Source organism: Epinephelus moara, chromosome 17 (assembly GCF_006386435.1).
Source record: "Epinephelus moara isolate mb chromosome 17, YSFRI_EMoa_1.0, whole genome shotgun sequence".
NCBI classification, from domain to species: Eukaryota; Metazoa; Chordata; class Actinopteri; order Perciformes; family Serranidae; genus Epinephelus; species Epinephelus moara.
In genome coordinates this window covers 32,233,333-32,259,405 of record NC_065522.1, presented here as the reverse complement: position 1 = coordinate 32,259,405, position 26,073 = coordinate 32,233,333, and the positions used below count along the sequence as shown (strand labels likewise).

Here is a 26,073-nt window from a genome sequence, read left to right as displayed (position 1 = left end):
TCCATTTAGACTACTGCAACACATTGTATTCAGGGTGGTGCCAAAAAGCCATCTCACGGCTTCAGCTAGTGCAAAACACAACTGCTCAGCTTTAAACAAACACTAGAAAATATGACCATACCAACCCTGTTTCTGCCTCTTCACTGGTCACCAGTCAGTTTAAGAATTGATTTCAAGATTTTACTGATGACTTTTAAAGCAGCTTGTTCACTTTTAAGCCCCCAGCTACATTACTGAGATGCTGCTCCCCGATGAGCCAGGTCGCAGCCTCAGATCCTCAGGCTGGGCTCTGTTGGGTGCTCCTCAGTCCCAGCTCAAAACTAAATGTTACCGGGCTTTTGCAGTCGAGGTCCTTCAGCTCTGGAGCTCCCTGCCTGAGGATCTGACGCTGCAGAGTCAGTGACATGTTTTAAATTTATTCTCAAAATGTATCTGTTCAAAAATAGCCTTTTATTAATTCAAGCACACTGTTTTCTTTTCAACATTTCTAATTGTATTATTATCATTCTTGTCACTGTATTCATCCTAAATTATCATCGATTATACTATTCTTTTATTATTGTATTATTCTAATTGTGTGATTTTATTTGCCTCGGTGTAATCTTCAGGGCAGTTAGTTGCCAACATCGCCTATCTGTTTCATTGTTGCCATTTATCTTTATTGTTGGGGTTTGTATTCCTTTTTCCAAATACTTTATGTTTTACTTAAATTTCCTGATTTAATTTGTCTATGTTCCGAAATGTTTTAAATCCTGGTTCAATCGTTTTTACTTTTAACCAATTCTTTGACATAAAGCACAAGACCTGACGGATATTCTGACCCAGTGTAGATGCTCTTATTTCCTGCATCTCAGTAAAGTGACAGAACAATTTAAACTGTTAGATCACCACATCAGTCTGTTTTATTTGCTGCTTTTTAATCTATTATTCATCCTCTCTTATTACTAGTTTCCCCAGCAGCGGTCAATACAGTCTCACAACACCTGTGAACAGTTATTTATATTTTGGCAGATCAGATTGTACTTACAGAGCAGAAAAGGTGTCTGTCTCATTGTACCACTCGGTCTCATATGACATCTGGGTAAAGGCTTTTCCTTCCTCTTTGTTTGCGAGTGTTGTGACTGAGTGTTTTTCTGTCCTGTAGTTAATAAGAAATAGGTCATCTGGTTTTGTCTTTTTGCACACTGAAGAGATCAGAAGGAGGGGCCACACACATTGTGTATAAACCACATGCAGGAAATGACCGTGCTGCAGAGGCTTAACCTGTAGTGTGGGTGATAAAACATGTCCTGGGTGCATATCTGAGATCACTCAGAGGCAGATTGATCAGAAACAAGGATTTAATGTTCCACAGTGGAGTTCCTTTTCACTGTGTAAATATTAGTCTAATGCAGAATTTCTCTTTTTAAAGTGTACAGAAGTTGTTGTTTTTTTTCATCTTACTTCAGTCTGTTATTACAGTGACACATGTGTCCTACAGGGGTCAGTAAAGAGGTGTGCAACTGAACTGTGGTTCCTACCTGAAGAGTGAATGGTCACTATGAGTCCTGTTTTACATTTACCATCTGGATTTATGCTGCAGTTTCTTTATTTTTATTTTGCTTTTGCAGATACGAGCTTCATAATTACCATTCAGAAGGCCAGTCACTAACCTGCAGGCTTCTCAGCAGCATGATTGAAGCCAGTTTGTGTAAGACTGATGTCCTTGAGTTTTAGGATTGCAGTCTCATGTTGAGTAGGTGTTTATTCAGTCTATTCTTGTTGACATGAACATGATACTGATGACAGCAGGGAGGAAGGCTGTTCTATGATGTTAAAATGGTGGAGAAAGCCCCTGTCAAGACCTTTGGTGTCTGCCCTGGGGAGTCACAAGGCGATGTCATGGTCCTGGTTTGTCATTGGTTATCTTGAGGACTTGTTTTCTGGGGTTTGAATTCTCTGTTTGTGTGTTTCCTTGTTTCATGTTATTCATTCATGTTTGGTCTGTTCCGGTTTTATTTTGTAGGTTCACTCCTCATGTGTCACGTTTGCCTTTATCTCCTGCCTTTGTGTTATTTCCTGCTTTAGTGTCTCACTGTGTCTGAAATCAGACAATACCCACTACGTAGTGAGTTCGCACTTTTGTAGTGCTGTCCTAATGTACAGTCAGAGTTATTATACCCTATGTAGTCTCGCTCACCAGACCTTTCTCAAGAAAAGAAAGGTCTGGCTGGGCCGACTCTCACTTTAAGATTGGAGAAAAAAACACCCCGGCTGCTTGTATTTCTTTCAACCAATCACAATCGTTCTGGGTGGTGCCACAGCAACGGTGCGCTTGCAAAAATATTGCTGGGGGGAAACAGGTTTTGGTGTAACACGCCCACAAAAATATCACCTACAGGACACGAACCATGGCAGAAAAATGGCTACATCCCCGCAAGATCAAACACCGCAAAAGTTAGTAAAGGGCGTGTTGAAAACTGCTACACAACCGGAGGTGGTAGGGCGGGACTTCAGCGGGTGGCTCGTTCCGCCCAACGAGAGGCTGATCTATGCAACGAACTTCTGCCCACTCAGACTATACCCTATGTAGTGGACTCAAAGTATCCCACAATCAGTGGTGTAGTGGAGGGTATACTCAGGTATACGGGGTATAACCACATCTTTTTCTGGCCAATTACAGTCTACCCACCTATCAGCCAAAAAGCCATTAGACTATATAGGAGAGTATGCCCACTTCCTCCTCTGTAACTTACCCAGCTACTAAGTAGTACATCCACCTCATCAGCTACCACTACACTACTGCCCACAATGCATCGTGAAAAGTAGTGTACAACTGAGCAACCCAGACTTTTTAATACATCCGTGATGACAGGTCCGTTTATAGTATCTACATTTTAGTTATGATGTTGGTGATGGAAGAAGTACTCAGGTTTTTTACTGAAGTAAAGGTAAAAAATACTACAGTCCAAAAATCACAAGTACATGTTTGTATTCTAAAAGTCACCATTAACTGTAGGTATCAAATAAATGTGGAGTAAAAAGTATAATATTTCCTGCTAAAGTGTAGTGGAATAAAAGTTTAAAGTAGCATGTAATGAAAATACTCAGGTAAAGAAGAAGTACAGTATGTCGACATGGTACTTACAGTGGAGCAAAAGTTCCGGCTCCACTGGTGCGTTTACTGTGAGTAGTTAGGTAAGTAGAAGATGAGCTGATCTCCAGCAGACATGAAGTTAAAGATGAAACATGCTTTTCAACATTTTAATCAAGATCAGTGTTTCATTTTTGTTCTGTAAAAATTTAGAGTGAAAACATAAAAGCAGCACCATGTAAAAAGTTTGGGTACCCCAAGACATCTGAGCTCCCAGACAGCTTTTACCAGGGTCTCAGACGGCCTTCTGAGGTTTTCCTCTAACACTGAGGAGATCCTTAAGAAGTGCCACCAGAGACAATGTCTGCTCAGGAAGCTGAGATTGTTTGGAGTGAATAAAGACATTCTCCTGACCTTTTACCACTCCTTCATCGAGAGCATGCTAACATTCTTATTCATCTCCTGGTTTTATTCCATCAGCCTGTAAGAACGGACACGCTTATTTAGCATCACCAAAGTCTGCTCCAAAATCATTGGACACCCTGTTAGAGCTCTGTCTGGTTTCTGTGACCAACAAATAAATACGCACTGCTGTTGTACTGTGCAGACACACCTGGACAGGTATGACCTTCATGGAAGAGTCATCAGAGGAAAGCCTGTCCTGTGTCCTCACCACTACATTCACACTCACAGGTTTGTGAAGGAACATTGAGACAAGACTGATGCTTTTTGGAGACAATAAGTCAAAGGGACACCTGTCCACCTGTTACAAACGGGGGTGGACAGACGAGACAAAGGGACGCCTGTCCGCCTGTTACAGACGGAGGTGGACGGACGAGACAAAGGGACGCCTGTCCGCCTGTTACAGACGGGGGTGGATGGATGAGACAAAGGCGGACGAGACAAAGGGACGCCTGTCCACCTGTTACAGACGGGGGTGGATGGATGAGACAAAGGGACACCTGTCCGCCTGATACAGACGGGGGTGGACGGATGAGACAAAGGGACGCCTGTCCGCCTGATACAGACGGGGTGGACGGATGAGACAAAGGGACGCCTGTCCGCCTGATACAGACGGGGTGGACGGATGAGACAAAGGGACGCCTGTCCGCCTGTTACAGACGGGGGTGGACGGATGAGACAAAGGGACACCTGTCCGCCTGATACAGACGGGGTGGACGGATGAGACAAAGGGACGCCTGTCCGCCTGATACAGACGGGGGTGGACGGATGAGACAAAGGGACACCTGTCGGCCGGACTCCTTTATGCTACGTCACTTCCGGTTAGTGGGTTTTTAGATACAGAAGCAAAATTATCTCACAAAAACGACCCCAAAAGTCACTGTAGTGTGTTTATGTTTTTGTTTTTTGTTTTAATCGAGTTTCTACATCATTTTCCTACACATTTATTCACCATGGTCTCCAACCTGCAAGTTGGGCTTCAAAGCCTTGAATGGGTTTATTGGGTTCTGGGTGTGTTACAGTAGAAGCTCACGGTTGCCAGATTGTGATAGCTGCAGAGGTATGGCGTTGTCCCAACGCTATCCATCGGAAATTCTAGCCGACCAACGGAGAAGCAAAACCAGAATCAACATGGGTTCAGCTTTTGATCGTTGGCGTCAGCTGAAGGCAGAAAAAGGGCTAAAAAGCCACGCAGAGGTTGGCGCTTTCCCTCTGGACAGGTAAGCTAATGTTTGCTAACTAACGCAGCAGGGTTGTAAAAAGATATTGTTGGAGCCATAATGTACTTTTTGTTTATTTTTTATGTTTATTTCACAGGTGACCATTTGCATTGTTGTATGTAGTTTTCTGTTTAAACACTGGGTGGAGCATTAGCTCAGAAAAGGCATATAGGTAAGCCGCGATGAGCAGCAGGTGTGGAAGGGGGAAGCATACAGTTTTTGACCGTGTCAGTATCAGCGTGGCGGCATCTCAACAAACAAATTGATGAATGAAACTTACCTGTGTTTAAAGTTAATTTAATGACGGAAAACTTACCTGTGGATTACTTGTGTTTTACCTGTGCTAAGGTGAGCATAAAAAGAAAGCAAATAAATGGGTCACCGCACTCAAAGACAACTCAGTATTGGACATTGGTTTATTATTTTTGCCCAGAACATGCGTCCAAAAAAGTTCTCCCCGTTCGCCCCTCAAGGACTCATAAATGTATTCATTTTTATTGGAAAGACTCTACAGATATATATTTGCTGAATATATCTAATATCTAGTAAAGCCAAACTAGTAATGACACTGCACCTAGATGAACTATGTTAAAAGTTAAAGCAACCCTTACCTTTCTGGAAATTTTACACTTTTCTTTGTTTAGGTTAAAATGCTATTAATAAGCTGATGGCACACTGAAATGTAAGTGAATTCCACCAGATATGAAAACTCGTAATTATATCATTCACATATGGTTCTAAGAAAACTCCGACCAATCATTGCATTCGGACTGAATGCAATGATTGGTCGGAGTTTTCTCCTGTCCTGTCCCACGTGGAGGCCTCCGACAGACGTAACCGCTCGCGTAACATCCCCCCCACAACCTCCACCCCTGAGTCTGAGACAACAAATATGCTAGAAACAGGGAGACTTGTTGATATAAACTAGTAACCTGAGATGACTGTGGTTTCGCCTGGAGCTGTCCCGAAGGGAAGATGCCGGCCACATTGTGACAGGACGCGGGAGCGGGTGGAGCGCGAAGGGGTTAGCTCTACGCTAAGAGCTAACCCCATCAAACCAGCTGTTCCCAGCAGCCTTCTGGTGAATGTCCGCTCACTGGACCCGAAAATGGATTGCATCCGACTATGGAGATCCACTCACTGAGGATTGAGGGACTGCTGCGTCCTTGTGTTCACTGAGACATGGATGAATGTAACATATCAGACTCCGGTGTTGAGCTAACGGGGCTAACACTACACAGAGCGGACAGGACGGCAGCATCATCTGGTAAGCTCCGTGGTGTATACACAAACAATTCATGGTGCTGTGATGTGAAGAGGATCTCCCAGTTCTGCTCTCAGGATGTGGAGTTTTTGACTGTGAAACGTCGACCCTTTTCATCTTACTATTGCACTATATGTTCTTTCTTATATGTTGCACTAATATTGTTTTTAAATGTTTTGTGTCATGCCAGTTGCTAATGGCTAACGTTAGCCTACAGTAACGTAGCCTCTGAAACCTTAACGTTATCTTCCTTGTGCGTTTCCACTCACTAGTAACGTTAACGCTACTATCTAACGTTAGCACTGTAACCTCGTCCCTATTNAAAGATCTAGTACAGCCAAACTATCATGTTATTATTATTATTATTATTATTATTATTATTATTATTGGTAAATTATAACAGAGGAATATATTTGCCATTTTAATATCAAGAACACTTTGGTGTTTTTGTGTGTATACAGGACGCTGTTGAATCAGGGGATCTGTGTGGACACCACGACAAAGGATCCTAACTGACTAATTACGTTAGCATCAGTGACGAGTGGAGCTACAAAAGCTCTACGCAGATTGTTACAGTGTATTACAGGGCGCACAAGAGAGGATTCATCATTTATTATTATTATGTTTTAATTACTATACCACAGAAGACTCTTCACTTGACATCACTGTCTCCAGTGTCTGTCTTTTACCAACCTGGCAACCTGTAGAACTGAAGAGTGGAGCGAGAGGGAGTGTGACACCTACTGACCAGGAGGTATGAATCCTATAGGCTATCTATCACCTTTAAAAGATGGGGACATGTGGGGACTCGCTCTGTCATCATGGCTTAAGAGTAACTCTGCTGACACCTGGTGGTTTAAAACAGAGTCACATTCTGTGAAGCAACGTGACTTCCTGGAAATGAGCATTATATATAACCCTCTCATCATTCAGTAGCTTTTGCTCACTAGTGTGTTGGATTTAAAGTCCTCAGAGATGGGGGACGTGGGTTATCGAATATGTAGGCTATTCAGTCACAGGATAAACGTTTGCTCAGTGTACATTTTAACTGACGTCATTTTTATTTTTTATCTGAGTCTGTTTTTTAAAATAAGTAATTTCACTTGAGTGCTGTGTGCGAGTACTTTGCACTCTTCGTGTTATTGTGTCCACCTTCTGTGGCCTTTATTTCCACATTCTCCTGGAGTTCGTTTTGTTGTTCTGGTAAGCCTCTGAATTGTCAAATGTCGTACACCACCTGAAAGCAGCACCAACTTCCCGTAAATCAGCTTGCTTCTGTTTAGGCCAGCCCTGCCTCCCTCCCTGCAGCCACACAGTGTGGGTGGGGCGGCTACACTCACATATTAAAGGCAGTTGAGGAAATACGACATTTCTGCAGTTGGATCTACCGCACGCGGAGCTCCGCAGCCATGGCTTCAGCACTGTTTGTCGTGTTCGCACATTTCTGGATAATTTCCCTGTGCCAGGGTAAGGCGTGTGTGTGTGTGTGTGTGTGTGTGTGTGTGTGTGTGTGTGTGTGTGTGTGTGTGTGTGTGTGTGTGTGTGTGCACACGTGAGAGTAATATTTTAGTTCAGAAGTGCTGCATTAAGAAGATGTTATTTCGCAACATGTCAGTGTAAATAATTATGTAATAATGACGCAACGGCCACTGTGTGTACAAGCCCTGTCCAAATACCCACACTTGCGCCCTGAGGTCTTCCCTGAAGTGCACTTACCTGAAGTGAGATCTGATGTGCACTTTCGGAAGGGGTGTATTAAGGGCGCAGGTTTGCACCCCCTGATAACAACTGAAGACAATTGAGACACCCTCCGCACTTGCGCCCCTTAGCGGGAGCGCGCAATTAAGGGGCACAAGGGCGCAAGTGCGGGTATTTGGACATGGTGGCGTGTTCAGATGCGGAGGGTTGTTTTCCTGTTTGTTACGTTTGTACGGTTGTCGACCAGCAACTTAACATACAGCAGGGACGATTAATGGCTCACCAGACCTGGTGTATACAGTCAGTAGACGGACACAGACACAAACACTTGAAGGAATCATGGTGTTCATGTGTTTCTTTTAATTACAGCAGTCAATATGAACAATTATTTGAACTGTAAATTGAACTGAATATCGGAACATCTCTTCTTCACCACCTTGGGAGATAATTTTGTCTGCTTTTCATGTGGTTGGGGAAATACTGGAAACATTGTTATCCATGCTATTGGCTCATTTGGCACCCATACCCTGTCTGCATCAGGGGAACACTAAACTGCACTGGTGTGTCAGTAATTTCACCTTATCAGTAATAGTACAGAGCAAGCTGTACCCTAATCGAGTACTTAGTAATGTATGACAATTAGTAATTTATGTAATGCATTTAAATGTATTATGGACAATAATTCATCATTTTAAACTAATAAGTTTCTTGACTCTTTGTGAGGTACTGTATGAAAAAAGGTGTCTTTATCCTGGAGTCAGTGCTGAAGTGATGACTCTCAAAGTGTTCACTGCACAGATGGGAAGTCTTGTTTGGAGTCCAGTTCTGTCTCCTCGTGTTGAGTGTCCACTGGTCCAGTCTGTCTGGGTCACCTAGAGGAAAACTTTACACAGACAAATAGATATTAAAAGTAATATATGTGTTAGCTACCTACTTCACAGACACCTTTACATGCAAACAATACAACTTAAATTACTTCAATGTTCAACAGATCATAATCAATTTATTTTAGCAAAACAAAAAGGTGGTGGCCATCACAGTCCCCATATTCTGTCTGTGCATTATCTATTGTTGTGTAACTACAGGCCTATATCATACACTAATCTTCTTAATATTTTATATGTGACAGTCAAATGTCACATTAGTTTTTTTTAATTACGTTACACACCTTATTGTAATTTCACACAGTTCGCCACTTTTTAATTTACATACACAAGTATAGCCTTAATGTTACGTTAACGTTACACTGCTCATATGACAACGTTAACATTGCATCACGTTAGCTAACTAACGTGGTGGACCTTTATTTTCAAACCTCACACAGCCTCAGCCTTTTGTTCAAAATATTCTCTCCCTAAATGCCTAAATCCTAACACTTCTCTGTCAGGCTCTGACTTCGATGCATCCCCGGACTGGCGTCTTGCTCGAAGGCTAACCGTTAGCTGGCTGGTTAGCTAGTTAACGAGCTAAGCTTGTGTTGTATCGTATTGTCTGTGGCTCTGTAACTTGATGTGGATGTTGCTGCTGTGATACAGGTCGCACTTGAAAATGAGACCTCCGGTATCAACGTGATTTTACATGTATTAAATAAAGGCTTAATAATATAATAATAAGCTGACAAGCTAGGTGGTGACCGCAGACACCGATACACGCTGCTGACAAGCTAGATGGTGACCACTAATTAGTGCTAACATATACATAAATAAAATAATACTAGAATTTCCGAATTTCACTTACCGAAAAACCTGGAGCACAGACTTCTTGGACGGTCTGTTGGTATAATTAATCGAACAGCAAGCCATATTACTCCAATATTTGCCTGAAAAAATATCCAAAAGGCACAAACACAGCTGAGAGGACAGGTTCAATGCCTTGAACATGGACACGAATTAGCTGAGGCGATGCCGAGCAGACAGCCAGCAGCTAGTTAGCATGCTAGTTAGCCACTCATGATGGTGTCACCTGTCACTCAGAGTGGCCACGGCCTTAATTATACGCAATTTTAAACCTTAATAACATGTAAATGGATGAGCTATAAAAAAAATTCGCCCCAGAGTTGTCATGAAAGGGGAAATTAACTATAGAGACCAAAACCATTTTTTTGTACCAGGCTGTAAACATGTTTATTTCTGCTCTAAAGTTGGGCATTTTAACATGGGGATCTGTGGGGATTGACTCACTTCTGGAGCCAGCCTCAAGTGGACATTCAACGAACTGCACCTCCGCATTGGCTTCACTCATCACCCCTGGAGGTTGCCGCTTGGTGATGGCCTGATTCTTGCAGTCTGGAGTATGATGACATAGTTTTTTGGGGTAAAGATATCTGTAACTATTTTGCTTCAGTAGTACTATGCATGCTGTTTGTGTGTGCTCTGCAACGAGGTATTTCTGTCTTATTAGTACCCCATATTTCTTTATTTTATAACCCATCCATAAACAGGATATATTCCTTTTTTGTAGCATTTTGGTCAATGCGAGTTGTTATTAAATGTGCTCTATAAATACATTTGAGTTGAGGGTTGAGAAACACCAAGCACATAGCCAATATACATCAGAAACAAAACTTTAATCTTACCTATAATCATATAAATGCCATGCCTGGTTACGCTATGAATTCAAAACACTTTTTTGGCAACAAGAACAACAAGAAATGTTAAAGTTTAATGAAGACATACCTTTGCTATTACCACGGACATAAAGTTATGTTTTATCAGATAAAGCAGATGTAGACATTAATAAACAGGGGTATACGGCTTTAACCTGCAGACAGCTATCAGTTTCTGGCAGACGATGACTTTTTGGCACAACACCAGCAGCAGAAGGGCTCATGAGGCCTAAGTACATAAAGTAGACTACATTTGTGCAGGGGATTGTCTGTTTGGCCTATGTATGACCGGTGCACACTTTGTGTGCCTACAGCCGAAGGCTCAGTAGCTGGATGCCCTCACCACATCGTCGCTCTTGGGTGACAGCCCAGCAGCAGTCTCTCCAGTGAGGGTGCGCCAGCAGTGGACATCTCAGCAGCTGGATGCACTCACCACCACGTCGCTCCCAGGTGGCAGCCCACCAGCAGTGGCGGTCTCTCCAGTGAGGGCGCGCCTACAACCGAAGGCTCAGCAGCTGGATGCCCACTCCACCACGTCCCTCCGGGGTGACAGCCCACCAGCAGCGGCGGTCTCTCCAGCGAGGGCATGCCTACAACCGTAGGCTCAGCAGCTGGATTCCCACTCCATCGCACCGCTCCCGGGTGGCAGCCCACCAGCGGCAGCAGCCTCTCCAGTGAGGGCATGCTGACGGCCAAAAGCTCAGCAGCTGGATGCCTACTCCATCGCGCCGCTCCCGGGTGACAAACCGGTTAAAATAAATAAAGCGATTATTAAACACCGTAAGTACAAGTTCCTTGAGACCTTAAACCATGCTCATGTTATATGGGACTTAGAAGCCAAACCAAGGGGTTTACTTGGAGGACACTTGAATATATGAAGCATTATATTCAAATGTGATCAAGTACAACATATTAAATGATTCAAACCTAGATTATCTTTGTATCTCCGAGACATGGCTACACACCAACTCTCCAACCGCAGGGCTAAATGTACCGGGCTACAATATTTTTCGAAAAGATAGGTCAGAAGGCAGAGGCGGTGGGGTGATATTTTATATTAGGGACCACTTAAAGTATAAACAAATAACATGGTCATGTGTAACTAATCTAGAATGTATCGGCCTCACTATTACCCTCTCACAGCAAATGACATTTACACTAATTGGAATTTATAGACCTCCGTCGGCTCTTAGTGGATTCTATGAGGAATTGAAGGCCATTTTAAATGAATGCAATTTTAAAAATGAGGTTGTTTTACTTGGCGATTTCAATGTTAATTGGAATGCTAAAACCAATCGGAAGCATTTACAATTCTTAGCAAATACCTTTGAATTAACACAACTTATAAAGGAACCTACCAGAATAAGCAGCTCTTCTAAAACATGTATAGATTTGGTTTTCACCAACAAAGCCAATAGAATACAAAAAAATCTATAACATGGTCACCGGCCTGTCAGACCATAATATGATCCTTTTCTCAAGAAAACTGACAAAAAATAGATTCACTTGTCTCCCGGGTAAACAATCCGAGCAACTGAGAATTCCCAAGGGTGAGATACAAAATTTAGAAAAAGCCTTGAATGACATCATTTGGTCTGACCATCTCACCTATGATCATGTGAATGAAAACTGTCATGCTTTCATGACTGTTATTCAGGACACAATGTATCACTTTATGGAAAAGTGTAAGTCAAAACCACGAAAAAAGGATCATCTACCCTGGCTGAATAGTGAAATATGGGCACTGATGAAACAGCGGGACCATGCCCCTAAAATGGCCATCAAGACAAAAAATGCTCATAATAGGAAAATATTCACTACACTCAGAAACAAAGTCACAAAGGAAATAAGAAATGCAAAGACACATTTCTTTATTAATGCAATACGACATGCTAGGGGCAATGCTAAGGAAGTATGGACAAACATAAAGAAATTAACTGGAAATAATTTCACAAATAGGAGCATCAGGGAGTTGCAAATTGATAATAATGTAACCCATGATCAAAATGAAATTGTAACTGTTCTTAACACCTATTTTATAGACTCTGTCAGAAACTTGTCTTTTAGCTCCACATCATGCCTCTAATGTCTCTGAATAGTGGTACTCCAGTCTTCACATTACATGAAATATCACAGATAAATGTTGACAGTATTATCTGTAATCTAAAAAACTCCAAAGCCAAAGATGCGTTCGGTATGGACACTATGTTTGTGAAAGCCAATAAACAATCATTCATTGCTCCACTTGCCAGTATAATCAATCAGTCCATAAATGAAGGGGTTTTTCCTAATTCCTGGAAATCTGCAGTTATTACACCAGTTTTCAAATCGGGTAACCCAACTTCAATTAGTAACTATAGGCCCATAAGCATTTTACCAACAGTTTCCAAAATTGCTGAGAAATGGACTGCAGAACAACTCATTAAGCACGTGAACAATAGTCCATACACTCTAAATCCAATGCAATTTGGCTTTAGAAAACATCATTTCACAGAGACAGCAGTTTGTTGTTTGTTTTTCTGGAAAATGTAAAATCAAAGATTGATGCAGGAGGAGTTATAGGAGCTGTGTTTTTAGATTTTAAAAAAAGCATTTGATACGGGAAATCATGAGACCTTGTTGACTAAGCTGTCTTACTTTAACATTTCATTAAGCAGTTTGAAATGGATGGAATCATATATTGCAGAAAGAAAACAATGTGTCAGAGTAGACAATGTAAAATCTGCAACTTGTGATAACACTGTTGGTGTGCCTCAAGGGTCGATTCTTGGGCCACTGTTATTCAGTCTATATATCAATGATCTGCCAACTTGTTGTCCTCCAAATGTATCCTGTCAGATGTATGCAGATGACGCAGTGTTGTATGTACAGGCTAAAAACAAATGTCAGGCCGCACAAGATCTATCTGCTGCTATAGTTCATGTTTCAAATTGGCTACAATGTTCACGGTTACATCTTAATGCACCAAAAACTGTCTGCATGTTTTTCTCAAAAAAAGGAAATAATGACATATTACCTGATGTGTTTGTAAATGGGAACAAGCTTTAAGTGGTAGGTGAATTCAAATATCTTGGAATAATTATCGATTCACAACTATGCTTCAAGCAACAAGTAAAGAGAGCTGTGAACCGAACCAAATTCAACCTGTCTAACTTCAGATACATAAGAAACAACCTGACTACCGAATCAGCAAAATTATATTTCAGTGCTATGGCAATGACACATTTAACTTATTGCATAACAATCTGGGCACTGGCATGCAAGACCACGCTTAAATCAGCTGAAATTGTGTATAAACAGGCAATCAAAATTTTAGGCAAAAAAAACCAAAGCATACCACCATTGCAACATTTTGAGAAAACATGGTCTTCTGAGTTGGGGAAACACAATAAAACATGCAGATGGTGTCTTGGTGTACAAAATTCTCCATGGTCTGGCTCCGCCTCCGTTGGGTGAATTTATAAAAACGAACCCTATGAGGTCAACGAGAGCCGGCTCTAGAGGGGATTGTCAAGTCCCGCTCAGGAAAAGTGTTTTCGGACAGACAGTGTTTTCATATCGAGCGACCCAGACATGGAACACCATACCAAATACTATACGGTATTCGCCAACTCTTGCCTCATTCACTGGACATTTCAAAACACGGCTACTAGAGAATCAAATTTGCACTGATGCATCTTAAGAATTTTATTTTATTTATTTATTATTATTATTATTATTATTTTAATGTATTCTCTAATTGCTGTTCTGTGTATCTGTGCAACTGGTTTGTTGGAGTACCATATTTGTATGTGCAAGTGTGTCAAGTGCTGTAGGTGACATTGTGCAATATGAATTGACACTTAGCAATTAGCACTTTACAAACTGCACTATGCACTTTACTGCGTTAGGGCATGTGCAATATACCGGGGTGTCTGCAATACACACTCAGCACTTTGGCACTCTCCACTTTAACTAGCACACCTGCACTTTGTAATCGGACTGAAATTTCTATGGTCGCCCAACTCTTTGCCTGTTGTGTCTTTTGTGGTTTACTATCTTGTCCTCTGTGTATTTGATTTTCTTTTGTTGGCATTATTGATTATGTGTTCGACACCAACCTGCCAATGGGACTGGAGATGGAAATTAGCCACCTGGCTATAATCTCGTGCATTTACATGTAAATGTCCATTAATGCATATTGTCCCATTTTCTGAAAAAATAAATAAATCTCAAATCTCAATACACCACTATAAGCATTGCTGTCCCACTTGTTGTTGTTTTTTTGCACATACAGTATTCACTTTGCACTCTATATCTTCACTTTTTATCCACTGCTCATAATTATTATTATTAATATTATTATTATTATTATTATTTATTGCTGTTTCTTGTATTTTTTGTACTTTTTTGCATGCCTAGTTTTTTAAGTTTTTAAATATTGAAATCTTTAATCTGATTCTTTCCCCTTGACTGCTGTAACACTGGAATTTCTCAATTGTGGGATCAATAAGGGTGTATCTTATCTTATCTTATCTTATCTTAATTCCCACTGTCTTTGTATGAAGATGGGTTTTCCATGGATTTGTTGTTTATTTCACAGATATGTGTTTCCTTGTGTATTTCTATGTGTTTACTGTTGGGGTGTAACGGCACCCAAAAGTCACAGTGCAGTGTTAGTTCAGTACACTGGGTCATACTTATGAAAATATGTTTGAATGGATTTAGANTAGCGCCCCCCTTTGGCCAATTGATGTAATATTGCTTCATTGGCATCCTCCCATGACCCTCTACCACTGTGCCAAATTTCACATGGGTTGACCAAGTCAGTGAGGAGAAAAACGTGGAACAGACACACACACACAGAGTGTTCGTCATTGTATAGTAAGATATAGTAAGATAAGATATCTTCTCCCCCCTGTGCTGATGTGGGGATAGGTGAAGATCTTTAGTTCAGAAAATGCTCCCAGAGTTTCAGTGGAAAACAGTGCTATAGCCAGATCCAGTAAAATTGAAGTGAACAGTGACCAGTTTCAAAATGTAAAAAAGAACACAAAATACCAAGTTTTTAGCCTAAATGTCAACTGTAGCTTCTCAGACCAGAGCTGTGAGCACATGCCTGAAGCACATACACAAGTGACAGCCCAAAACACAAGGTCGGTAATCCTCCAATGAAAAATGAAACTTAGTACTGAGGCTGTTTTTAGACAACAAACTTGTATATTGTTGTCTGTTCTTCACATATAACAACACACGTACCCACCTGTCTATACTAAAGAGTTAGAAAACTAATTTTAGTTTAACTTTTCTGCAGTATCAAATACGTGTCACTCGTTCCTCCACTTTGCATTTTAAACAACAGAGTGTGGTTCACACAGGTGATCTCTCTTCCCATCATAGACAGCCTCCAAGATGTCAGCTGTTGTTAGAAATGCTCAGCTGGTGAAATGAACTTTGTGTCCAGACACAAGTGAACATTTACACCTTGTGGCAGTGGAGCTGTTTCCATCTGAACTCCTCAGTCTGACACTGTTTCTTTGCTTTCTGCTCTCTCTTGTTCAGACACGCAGGAGGTCACAGTGAAGCGTGGAGAAGATGTGACTCTTGTGTGTCGTGCTCCCAATAAGGCTGCCATCGAACAGTTAGCGTGGAGCAGAGCTGAGCCGAAGTCACATAAATATGTCTTCTTCCTCCGTAATAACCGCCAATTCATAAACTCCCAGCTTCCATCTTATCGCGGTCGAGTGAAGCTGATGGATCCAGAGATGAAGGATGGAAACGCTTCTGTGATTCTGAGGAACGTCACCGTCAACGACACTGGAACATATGAGTGTCGAATTGGATGGAGCAGCACAGGACGTGGAAAGAGGGATGAACCTGAACTCATCAGCACCATCAAACTGAAGGTTCAAGACTCAGGTGAGTTTGTAGAGCTCAGACTCAGGTGAGTTTGTAGAGCTCAGAGTCAGGCGAGTTTGTAGAGTTCAGACTCAGGTGAGTTTGTAGAGCTCAGACTCAGGTGAGTTTGTAGAGTTCAGACTCAGGTGAGTTTGTAGAGTTCAGACTCAGGCGAGTTTGTAGAGTTCAGACTCAGGAGAGTTTGTAGAGTTACAGCAATGTCCAGACCTGATTTTCAGGACATTTTCCAGAGTTCATTTGAGAAAATGGCATCAGACTGAAGAGGAGCTTAATTTTCTTTTGTTCTTCACTCATCACCTGACAGCTGATAGCTCACACCTGTTTTCTGCTCTGCAGGTCACACAACTGGAGGAGACGGAGAAAATAATGGAGGAGAGGATGATGAAATCATTCATGATCATTTGGGACTGTCAGTTTTCGCTGGACTGAGCACCTGTGGGGTGATTGTCGTCGGTTTGTTGGGCTTCACAGTACGTAAGAAATTTATGAGGAAGAATTCAGAGCAGCCTGCTGCTGTTGCAGCTGGTGAACAAGACCCGCTGGAAAACTCAAATTCAAAGAAAGACGAATGCCACTTAAATGTTACTCTGAATGAAATCTAAGACCAGTTCACAATAACCAAAATGGACGAAAAAAAAATGTAAGCTTGTTTAAGATGTGACTGAATTAGAGAATATCATGAGGGTCAATGGTTACTGCACCAGTGCGTGCATTCCACCTCATACTGTCCCTAATATATTTATCTTAGGATATATATCACATATATGAAATATTACTGCTAATAATAAGAATAATACAGAATATTAAACAGCTGGAGGAAAGATATGAATATGTTGTATCCACTATAGATCCAATATATTCAGTATATAATGCAGTAAACAGGCTCACACAGTATCTAGAAGTGTACTAAGATATAAACAAGCCTGCATTGATCATTCCAACAGTCAAAGTCAGCAATCATTAGAACAGGAGTGAATTCTGTTTTTGACTTTCAAAAGGCCTTTGCTCTGATTAATAGAGATACACAAATGTATGGAAGAAGGCGTCGCCTGGTTTCACTCCAAAAGGTCAATCAAACCATCAGTAAATACATTATTGATCTCAACTGGGCAACTATGAAAGGCTGGTTTATACATTATAAGTACAAGGTTTATAAAGTAATCCAGACCTTGTTTCTCAGTTGCCTGCATTGAGATCAATAATATGTTTACTGATGGTTTGATTCAACTTTTGCAGTAAAGCAGGTGAAACTGTAATTTTTGTGTATGAATTAGCTCATTAATGCAAACGCGTGCTCAATACTAAATAAGCTAAGTGTCATTATACGCTGATGATACTGTTTTACTCACTGAGTGTGATTTACAGCAGCTAAATGCAAATTTCCACTTTGTCATACAAGCACCAATTAAGAGTCCATCGATATAAAAAGCAGCTTAAAATGAACCAGTAATAATTATGAGTGAATGTCGAGCACTACCAGGGCACACTGGTGACATCACTGCTGTGAAACTCAGCATGGAGTTCAGTGTCCGCTTAGCAAAGTAATGTAGCGCCCCAGGAATGATCCCTAAAACCTGGGAATGAGTGAGCATAGGGCTGGGTGATATGACCAAAATCTCATATCCCGATAACAATACCTTTTGGTGATTTTGATGAGATGTGTGAAAAAAGGTCTGTGATCAACACAAGCTGAAGAGACTTTCACGTTTTGTTCCACGACAAAAAAATGTCAGTAAATACCTCACTGTGAATTTAGAAGCTTTAATGTGTCTTATAAAACATCAATCAATCAATCAATCAATCAATTTTATTTATAAATCCCAATATCACAAATCACAATTTGCCTCACAGGGCTTTACAGCATACGACATCCCTCTGTCCTTATGACCATGCTAACGAGTGGCTAAATGAGACTACAGAACGTCATCACGCCAAACACGGCTTTACAGTCTTGTTAAGGTGGCAACATCAAGTCATGCAACCATAGTGTAGTTTGTTCATAGCCTAACATCAGCCCCTTACTTCTGGTGACTGCATTTAGGCTTCAGAAATCATAAAGTGGAGTTCATTAGTGGAGATTATCTTGCTTAAGTATCATGTGAGTATCATAAATGTTTGTTTGTTACAGAGTTTATTTTCTGCAATAATCCAAAATCTCATGGGAAAAAAACCCACTTGCTTTTTTTAGAGGGAACCAGTGCACGCTAAGAGAAAAACTTCATCCCTGGAGCACTCTTTACCCTAAGTGTCCCAAATGATATCTAACTCGCCCCCATGTCAGTTAGATGTTTGCACCTGAATTGACAGGATGTGCCAGCGCGGGTAAGCCGAGCCAAGGGTGATGGGGCTTTAGTCACCTGGATGGTGTACAGATCGCACGGGACTTGAATGACACTGGATGGACGATTGGGCTAGGTGTAGGGCGACTCAGTGCACGAACCTAGTTGTATTCCATACAAGAAAGTGCTTCATATAAGATGGTAAAAGACTAAACCCTCGGCCTTCAGCTGCCGTATATTATGGAACATGGCTGACGGGGGAGAATCTCCGTCCAAGGGGGGAACAGATTGGAACAAGTCTCAAAAAGTGAGATCTTAAATTTCTGCTAATTTCATGTAGCTCTGGTATTTAACCCCAGGTAAAAGAGCTAATTAATCCAGGACTGTTTCTGAAGTGTAAATACTCAGGTTTGGTGATGTTGTGTCTTTTTCCTCTCAGTCCACTCAGTCTGGACGCCGTACTGAGCAGCACTGAACACCCAGTGTTCTCAGTAGACTCTTAATCTGATAACTAAATCACCAAGTAAAATATTTGGCACCTGCAACATCAGACGTCTTAAATATTCCACAAATGATTAATAAATCCGTCTGACAACCCAGATGTTGCAAAAATAGAGTCTCCATGTTGTAAAAATGCAGGAATCAATCCATCAGATATTCATTTCAGACAGGTTGATTATGTTAAGATATCTGCATCCAATAACCATAAATCAGTGGCCATCTTTAAAAATAAAAATGGCAGCCATATTGGATTTTTAGTCGGTTTCTTAAGGTGCAGTTTAAAGATGAATCACATGCTGCATTTCAAATTTTGCAAGACTGTGTCACAATATGTTAATGAATCTTAATTTGTGTTGTTATTGATATTAAACCAGAGCAGAGCACAGGTGAGGTCAGTAAGAGGGCCACACACAGAACTAGTTTTGGCTCTGTCTCTTTTGAACATGTTGAAAAACTCTTCAGTTGTTGTTACAGCACGAAAACATGATGGTGATCATTATGTAAGAGATTTATTTTTTATATGAGTATATTTGTTGAAATATTATGGTGTGCAGGTGATCTCAGTTTGTTAATGTGTCTAAGTGAATGTTGTTTCCAAACCTTTGAAAAGAAGCTGAAATGTACTTTTAAATTAGTTTTAGCTCTTCAGCAGTAAGTAGTGTTGTGACCAGCTCACTCTCTGTCTGCCGTGTGTCCACTGTTGGCACTTTTACTTTAATATTTGCACTGTATAAAACTGCAGCTACAAATGTTAATGCACTCAGTTTATTATGTGTGATTATAATTACTGATCAATTCAGCATGATTTTAACCTGGTTATATACTGTTGACTTGTTTAATCAGTGTCAGTGAACACATTATATTAAACTGTTTGTCTTTCAAATGTTTGCTTAATAAAGGATAAACCTGATAATGTAATGAAAAAAACAGCCCCATAGTTCAATCTAATCAGATTCAGTCACAGTCAAATGATCATGTTTTAAAAATAGAATAATCCAGTCTGACAACTGTCTCATTTTTCTGTTTGCTTTTGAACAAAATCCTGTTCCTGGAACAGATCTCGCCAAGAGCATTCAAGTCAATAAAACCTATTAAAAATATTATTGAACTAATATCTCAGTGGCAGCCACAGCCATGGCCAGATACATTATGTTTTTGGGTCATAAACATAAATCTATTTTTATTTATTATTTTTTCAAATTTGGCACAAACGTTCACTGGTGGCCAGGGGTCATTGTGACCTGGCATGCGTCTCATTCTTGTGAACACTTTATTTCAAGAACACCTTGAGTGACTTTTGTTATAGTTGGCACAAACGTCCATTTTAAATCAAGCTTAAAATGATGAGATTTTGCAGGTCAAAGGTCATTGTGACCCTGGGTCTGCCTCATTCTCATGAATGCAATATCTTAAGAACACTGAGGGAATTTCCTCAAATGTGGCACAAACGTCCACTTGGGCTTAACGATTAACTTATTAGAATCTGGTGGTCAAGGTGACCGTGACTGTGTCCGTCGCATTCTCTAGAACATGATATCTCAAGAATGCCATGAGGGAATTTTTAAAAATTTCGGCACAAACATCTACTTATGGCCAAAATACATGGGACACGGACGCGGTGTGACATGTCAACCATTATAATCAACTGAAGCTACTACACTGAACATGGAAGCTGTACTGCTCAACTCGATTTTTGCATGGCTGAGCTATTTTTCCCTGTGAAATGCCATAAATAAATACCTACTTGATCCAGAGGCAATGTGAAGCAGCATAGCAACCCTGTGTGTATTTTTAATTTCAAATTTGGCACAACCGTCCATCTGAGCTCAAGAATAAACTGATTAGAATTTAGCAGTCAAAGGTCAAAGGTCAGTGTGACCTCACAATACATTTTCTTGTCCAAGCTGAAGAATTCATTCACTAATTCTGACCAAACTTGACACAAATGTCTGGTAGGATAAAATAATGAAGGTCAAAGGTCAGCTTGACTGTGACATCATCATGTTTTAACGTCATATCTCAGGAACAGAAGGGGAGACATTTGGTCAGATACTGAATTGATGACTCTAATCTTGAAACTGTGCTGATTGTATAGATCTTCTGTTCACTGACATGGATGGAGACTGTCAGAGACACTTCACCGGATCACAAAGGCGCACGACCCAGAGTCCTCTAACTGACAAATGAGATAAAATCTGTATGCCTCCACATGGCTTGTCTGGGCCTGTCATCATAGACAGCTAAATGGCGGGGTATTTAGAGGGTGGAGCATGTGATCACAGGCTGCTTCAAACTTTGCAGCACATCCCCCCACCATCTCAGTCTATAGCAGGAAGTGGTTTCACTTCCTTTCTGTGTCGGTTGGTTGATGAATATGAGAACTGGCTGCTTCTCTTTTATTCAAGTTTCTTGTTAAACAACAAATAGAGAGTTCAGATAAACCTACAGTCAGCTCAGCACTGTAATATAATCCACTGATTGTGACTGACTCCTCTGAGTCTGTAGCTGTGGGCAACAAAACATAATGAGCTCTCAAATGACACACAAAAACCCCTCTGTGTCATTCTGCCCACAGCGTGACAGTCATCACTTCAAATAAAATGTTCCACTGTGACGTATTTCCAGAACAAGAAAAAGAGGATGATTAAAAGTCCCAACTAGAACTGGAGAACCCGACAGAGTCCAACACTGAGAACCATCCTGAATTATTAAATGACTGATTCATTATTAATGAGATCAGCTGCGTCTGATGTCCATTAACACAGCAGCTGTTTCCTGCTGTTCATCTGAGTGCAGCTGCACACACTTTATATTCCACTGATGGTCTCAGAGCTCCATCACACAGCAGCTGCATGTAGACTCCCCCACCACCACCATCATCATCATCATCATCATCATCACTGTGAACTACACACACTGATCTTCTGACTTCGTTCTGTATTAAAGGTACAGTCACAGTGTGGAGGGACGGAGTTGTCTCGTCTTTAAGGCCCTGACACACCGGCAGCCAAAGTCGGTGAGCATCTGTCGCCCTAGTTTTTGTGCTGTGTCTCGCACCGTTGGCACTACTCGGACCACTGTTGGCATCTTTTCGGCCGATTGAGCATGTTGAATCGGCGATGGAGCTTGACGGTGAGAGAGATCACTCTGATTGGCTGTTCAGGTTTTATTTCCTCGCCCCTGTAGCGAGTGAATCTGCCTGTAGTGAAACCGGGGCTAACCGGTGCTTCCTCCTCAGGCTCCACTTCACTCAGCTGCCCCACAGACCCGCTGCTTCTTCACACTTTAACCTGAATAACAAACCGGAGCTAGCTGGGAGCGGCTAGCGGAGCGTTAGCCGCAGCATGACCGGAGGGAAGCACAGCCAGTTAGCCTCCGCTAGTCTCTGAGCTAGCCCCGGCTCTCCGTTTGGATCCAACCGGAGCACCGAGCCCTGGTTTGTTATTCAGGTTAAAGTGGGAAGAAGCAGCGGGTTTATCGGGCAGCTGAGTGAAGTGGAGCCTGCGGAGGAAACACCGGGACCGTCTGGATGTAATAGTCCGTGGAGGTGCTGCGGTGCTCGGCTGCACAGATAGGAAACCCCTCGGCTGACAGGATGTACCACTCTCTCACTCCGCTCTCTCTCACGCAGGCGCAGAACGTACGTGCTACTTGGCCGTCGGATATAGTCCGTGTAGTGTGTTCAAATGCAACTGACACAGGGCGACGTGAGGCGACGTAGACGACACAACAGTTGGCTTTCGTCACCGCTAGTTCTTTGATGTCGCTTTGGTGTGTCCGCACCTTAAGGCGGCATCGTCTGTATAAATGGGACAGGCGGCAGGACATGATGGGTGTGACATTTTGACAGCATGTTAAGTGTGCGACCTTCTCGGAGATTTACAAAGTAGCTGTTAGCAGTTAGCAGCTAACTCAAAGAGGAACAGCCGCTGAAAACAGTGAGGTCCAGCTAACTCAAAGAGGAACAGCCGCTGAAAACAGTGAGGTCCAGGTGGTCCTTACCCTCCGAGCAGAGGACGAGGTCAGCCGCCATATTACAGGGACAGTAAATGATTGTTATTGTTTAAAAAGAGCTGCGGACACATACGTATGTCGTGAGTCAAAGAGGCATGACTGGTGTGTGTCTGTCACACCAGTCATGCCTCTTTTGGTTATGTGTCATAATGACGTGATGCGTCGTCGTTTGGTTCTGTAAAATGTAAAGGAGGTGTAAAGACTTGGTCTCGGCTCCATAGCGCCACCTCTGTGTGAAAAGGACCAGAGATTGTCTCCTGAGAAGAGTCTCATCTTGTGTGTGTCTCTGATCAGGTTTCTCCTGATCAATAACTGCTGGATCAGGATGCTCTGATCAAAGTGTCTCAGTCAGACTTCAGCTTCATTTCTCTTCTTCGTTTGTGTTAATCGTCTCTGAAGATGGAAACTGATGTTATTATTTTACTGTTTATCTATCAACATGTTTCAGAGGTCACTGCTGGTGTTTTGTAACCAATCAGTGCAGTTTGTTGTGTAAATAAGAATCCGCATGATAAATCATGACCATGGACTTTCGTCTTTGTCTCATGACCTGTGCTGCAGTTTTTATCATCAACCAGTGATCATGTTCATTCTGTATGAATGTGCTGATTATTTCCTCCATTAATTATTTGGTTTGTAAAAGCAGTGAAATGAGTGAGAGATGTTGGTCACACTGAGCCAGAGACCAAAGTCACACCTTCACAATGTGGCGCAGTAAAATATTCCCCTCTGACACGTGGTGAAGCCGAAACAGAAAGAGCCATGAAGGGAAAATATTTATTATTTTACAGAGTAAATGAGCCACAGTGTTGGCTGTGCCTGTGAGTCGGGGTTTTTCCACAGGAAGCTTTCTGTTTCTATTACAGTGACAATGTTGATATATCTGAAGCTGCTGATAGAGAACTGAACTGAACCACAGTCCGAGGGACTTAAGTTATGTTTTGGGGGAAAACCTTAAACTTAGTTTAGACTTAAATTGAAAGCAGGTTTTATTCAGTTCAGTGAATCATGTGGTGAGCTCACTCCTCTTCACCGTCTCTCTGGGTGCAGCAGCAGCATTAACCCTTCCTCCTCCCTCTCATGAACACTCAGCCTGTAACTCAATGATAAGACTGTTTTTAATTCCAGATATGAAGGCTGAGTTTACCCTGAGCTCTGAGCTGAGCAGCAGAGTTGAACTCTGACAAACTGATTGCTGTTACAAAAAAACCCGCTGTGGTTCTCAGTTTTATTTCCTGTTTTTCGACTTCTCTCTGGCGGTGAGCTGAGTTTCAACACATATGAGTAATGACAGAAGTTTCATCAGTGTTCAGGTGCATCACAGAAAACCTGAGACTGTGTTTTTATTCAGGGGTCTCCACTGCAGCTTATTCTGCAGGGTGAAGGAAACCTTATTCTGGACGGACTCATGAAGCAGGAAGAGATCAGTATCAGGCACAGAGAGCAGCAGCTGCAGCATTAACTCCTCCTCCTCCTCCTCTTCTCTCTGATAAACACTCTGCAGCCTGTCACTCCATGATAAGACTGTTTTTCAGTTGCAGATGTAAAGTTAAATGTTTCACCATGAACTCAGAGCTGATCAGGAGAGTCAAACTCTGACAGCAACAGCAACTCTTACTGCAACAAAGACACGTGATGCTGTTCTCCATTTTATTTCCTGTTTACGAGTTCTCAGCGTCTCTCTGGAGCAGCCGCAGCATGAACTCCCCCCCTCCTCCTCTTCCTCTTCTCTCTGATAAACACTCTGCACTCTGCAGCCTGTGACTCCATGATAAGAGTGTTTTGAATTCCAAATGTGAAGTCAAATATTTCACCATGAGCTCAGAGTCTGACTGTGTGTTTACTGTAACAGAGACACACGCTGTGGCTCTTAGTTTTATTAGTTTTATTTACAACGTCTCTCTGGCTGTGAGCCAAGTGACAACTGGATACAGAAATACAAAGAAGTTTCATCAGATGACTGTAACTGTAACTCACTGCAGACTAAACTGAGACTGTGGTTTTATTCAGGAGCCTTCGCTGCAGCTTATTCTGCAGTTTGAAGGAAAACATATTCTGGACAGACTCATGAAGCAGGAAGAGCGATGTTACAGCCACAGAGAGCAGCTGCACCTCTGATAGACACTCTTATCACTCTTATCAGTTACAGGCTTCAGCCAAAGTCCAAATGTGAGGTCAGGTCACCATGAACTCTGAGCTGAGCAGGAGAGTCAAACTCTGACTGTGTGTTTACTGTAACAAAGACACACACTGTGGGTCTCCATTTTAGTTCCTGTTTAACGAGCTCTCGCTGGCTGTGAGCCAAGTTACACCCAACCAACAGACCTCATTTCTCTGGAATGGCTGACATGAAACGAAACTTAAACAACATTGTGTTTCAGGAGTTTTCCAAGCGTGTTGAAGACAAAGTGAGACACAGACTCATGAAGCAGGAAGAGATGAGTAACAGCAGCATCTTTACTGAGCACTTTGACACTTTAGTCATCAAACATTTCTTTGACTTGTTCACAGACAGCAAGCTCTGTGTGTGTGTGTGTGTGTGTGTGTGTGTGTGTGTGTGTGTGTGTGTGTGTTCAGAAACTTCATCCTAAAATCATGCAGTTAACCCCTTCATCACTTCAGTCTCCTCCTCATCCTCACTGTGGACCATCTGGACTAAACACAATGGGAATCAGCTCTCAGATCAGATTAGTCTCTTCATCATGATGAAGACTCCACGCAGCTGTGTCTGACTGGGTGTGTCGTTTTACATATTTGTCTTGTGGTTGAAACACAGTGTAACTTGTTACATATTTGTCTTGTGGTTGAAACACAGTGTAACTTGGGTGTGTGTCTGTACACAGAGGATCCTGAATGTGTCATGACATGTTTGACATTCAGATCAAATGATGTGACCTGTAAAGTTGATGTCGGCATCAAACAACGACGATAAAAGCCCCCTTTGCTGCAGTATGATACACCGCTGGTCGACTGGAAGGCACCTGTCGCAGCAGTATCATGCCACACTGAAGGGTTTCAGTCTGAGACACTGCTGTGACCGGCGTTATTTAAGGAGCTGG

General features: G+C 41.9%; 1 protein-coding gene and 1 long non-coding RNA gene across 4 annotated transcripts in view; one reads left to right on the top strand and one right to left on the bottom strand.

The window, feature by feature from the left end:
• The window catches only part of LOC126404335 (low affinity immunoglobulin gamma Fc region receptor II-like), a 52,451-nt gene that overhangs the window by 16,300 nt on the left and 10,078 nt on the right, over positions 1-26,073 (bottom strand). The window contains exon 1 of one of the 3 annotated variants that reach the window (XM_050067513.1): positions 1,028-1,152. The exons of 1 other annotated variant lie outside the window; for it this stretch is intronic. In XM_050067513.1, coding sequence (XP_049923470.1) covers positions 1,028-1,070 — 43 coding nt within the window. In that variant the 5' untranslated portion in view covers positions 1,071-1,152. Of the gene's footprint in view, positions 1-1,027; positions 1,153-26,073 lie in introns of those variants that run through there. One more of the 3 variants, XM_050067511.1, reaches the window with a different exon arrangement.
• Positions 7,124-14,557, top strand: LOC126404394 (uncharacterized). Its single transcript, XR_007571459.1, has 3 exons — positions 7,124-7,222; positions 7,303-7,486; positions 10,637-14,557. It is a non-coding gene; the product is annotated as an uncharacterized LOC126404394 (long non-coding RNA).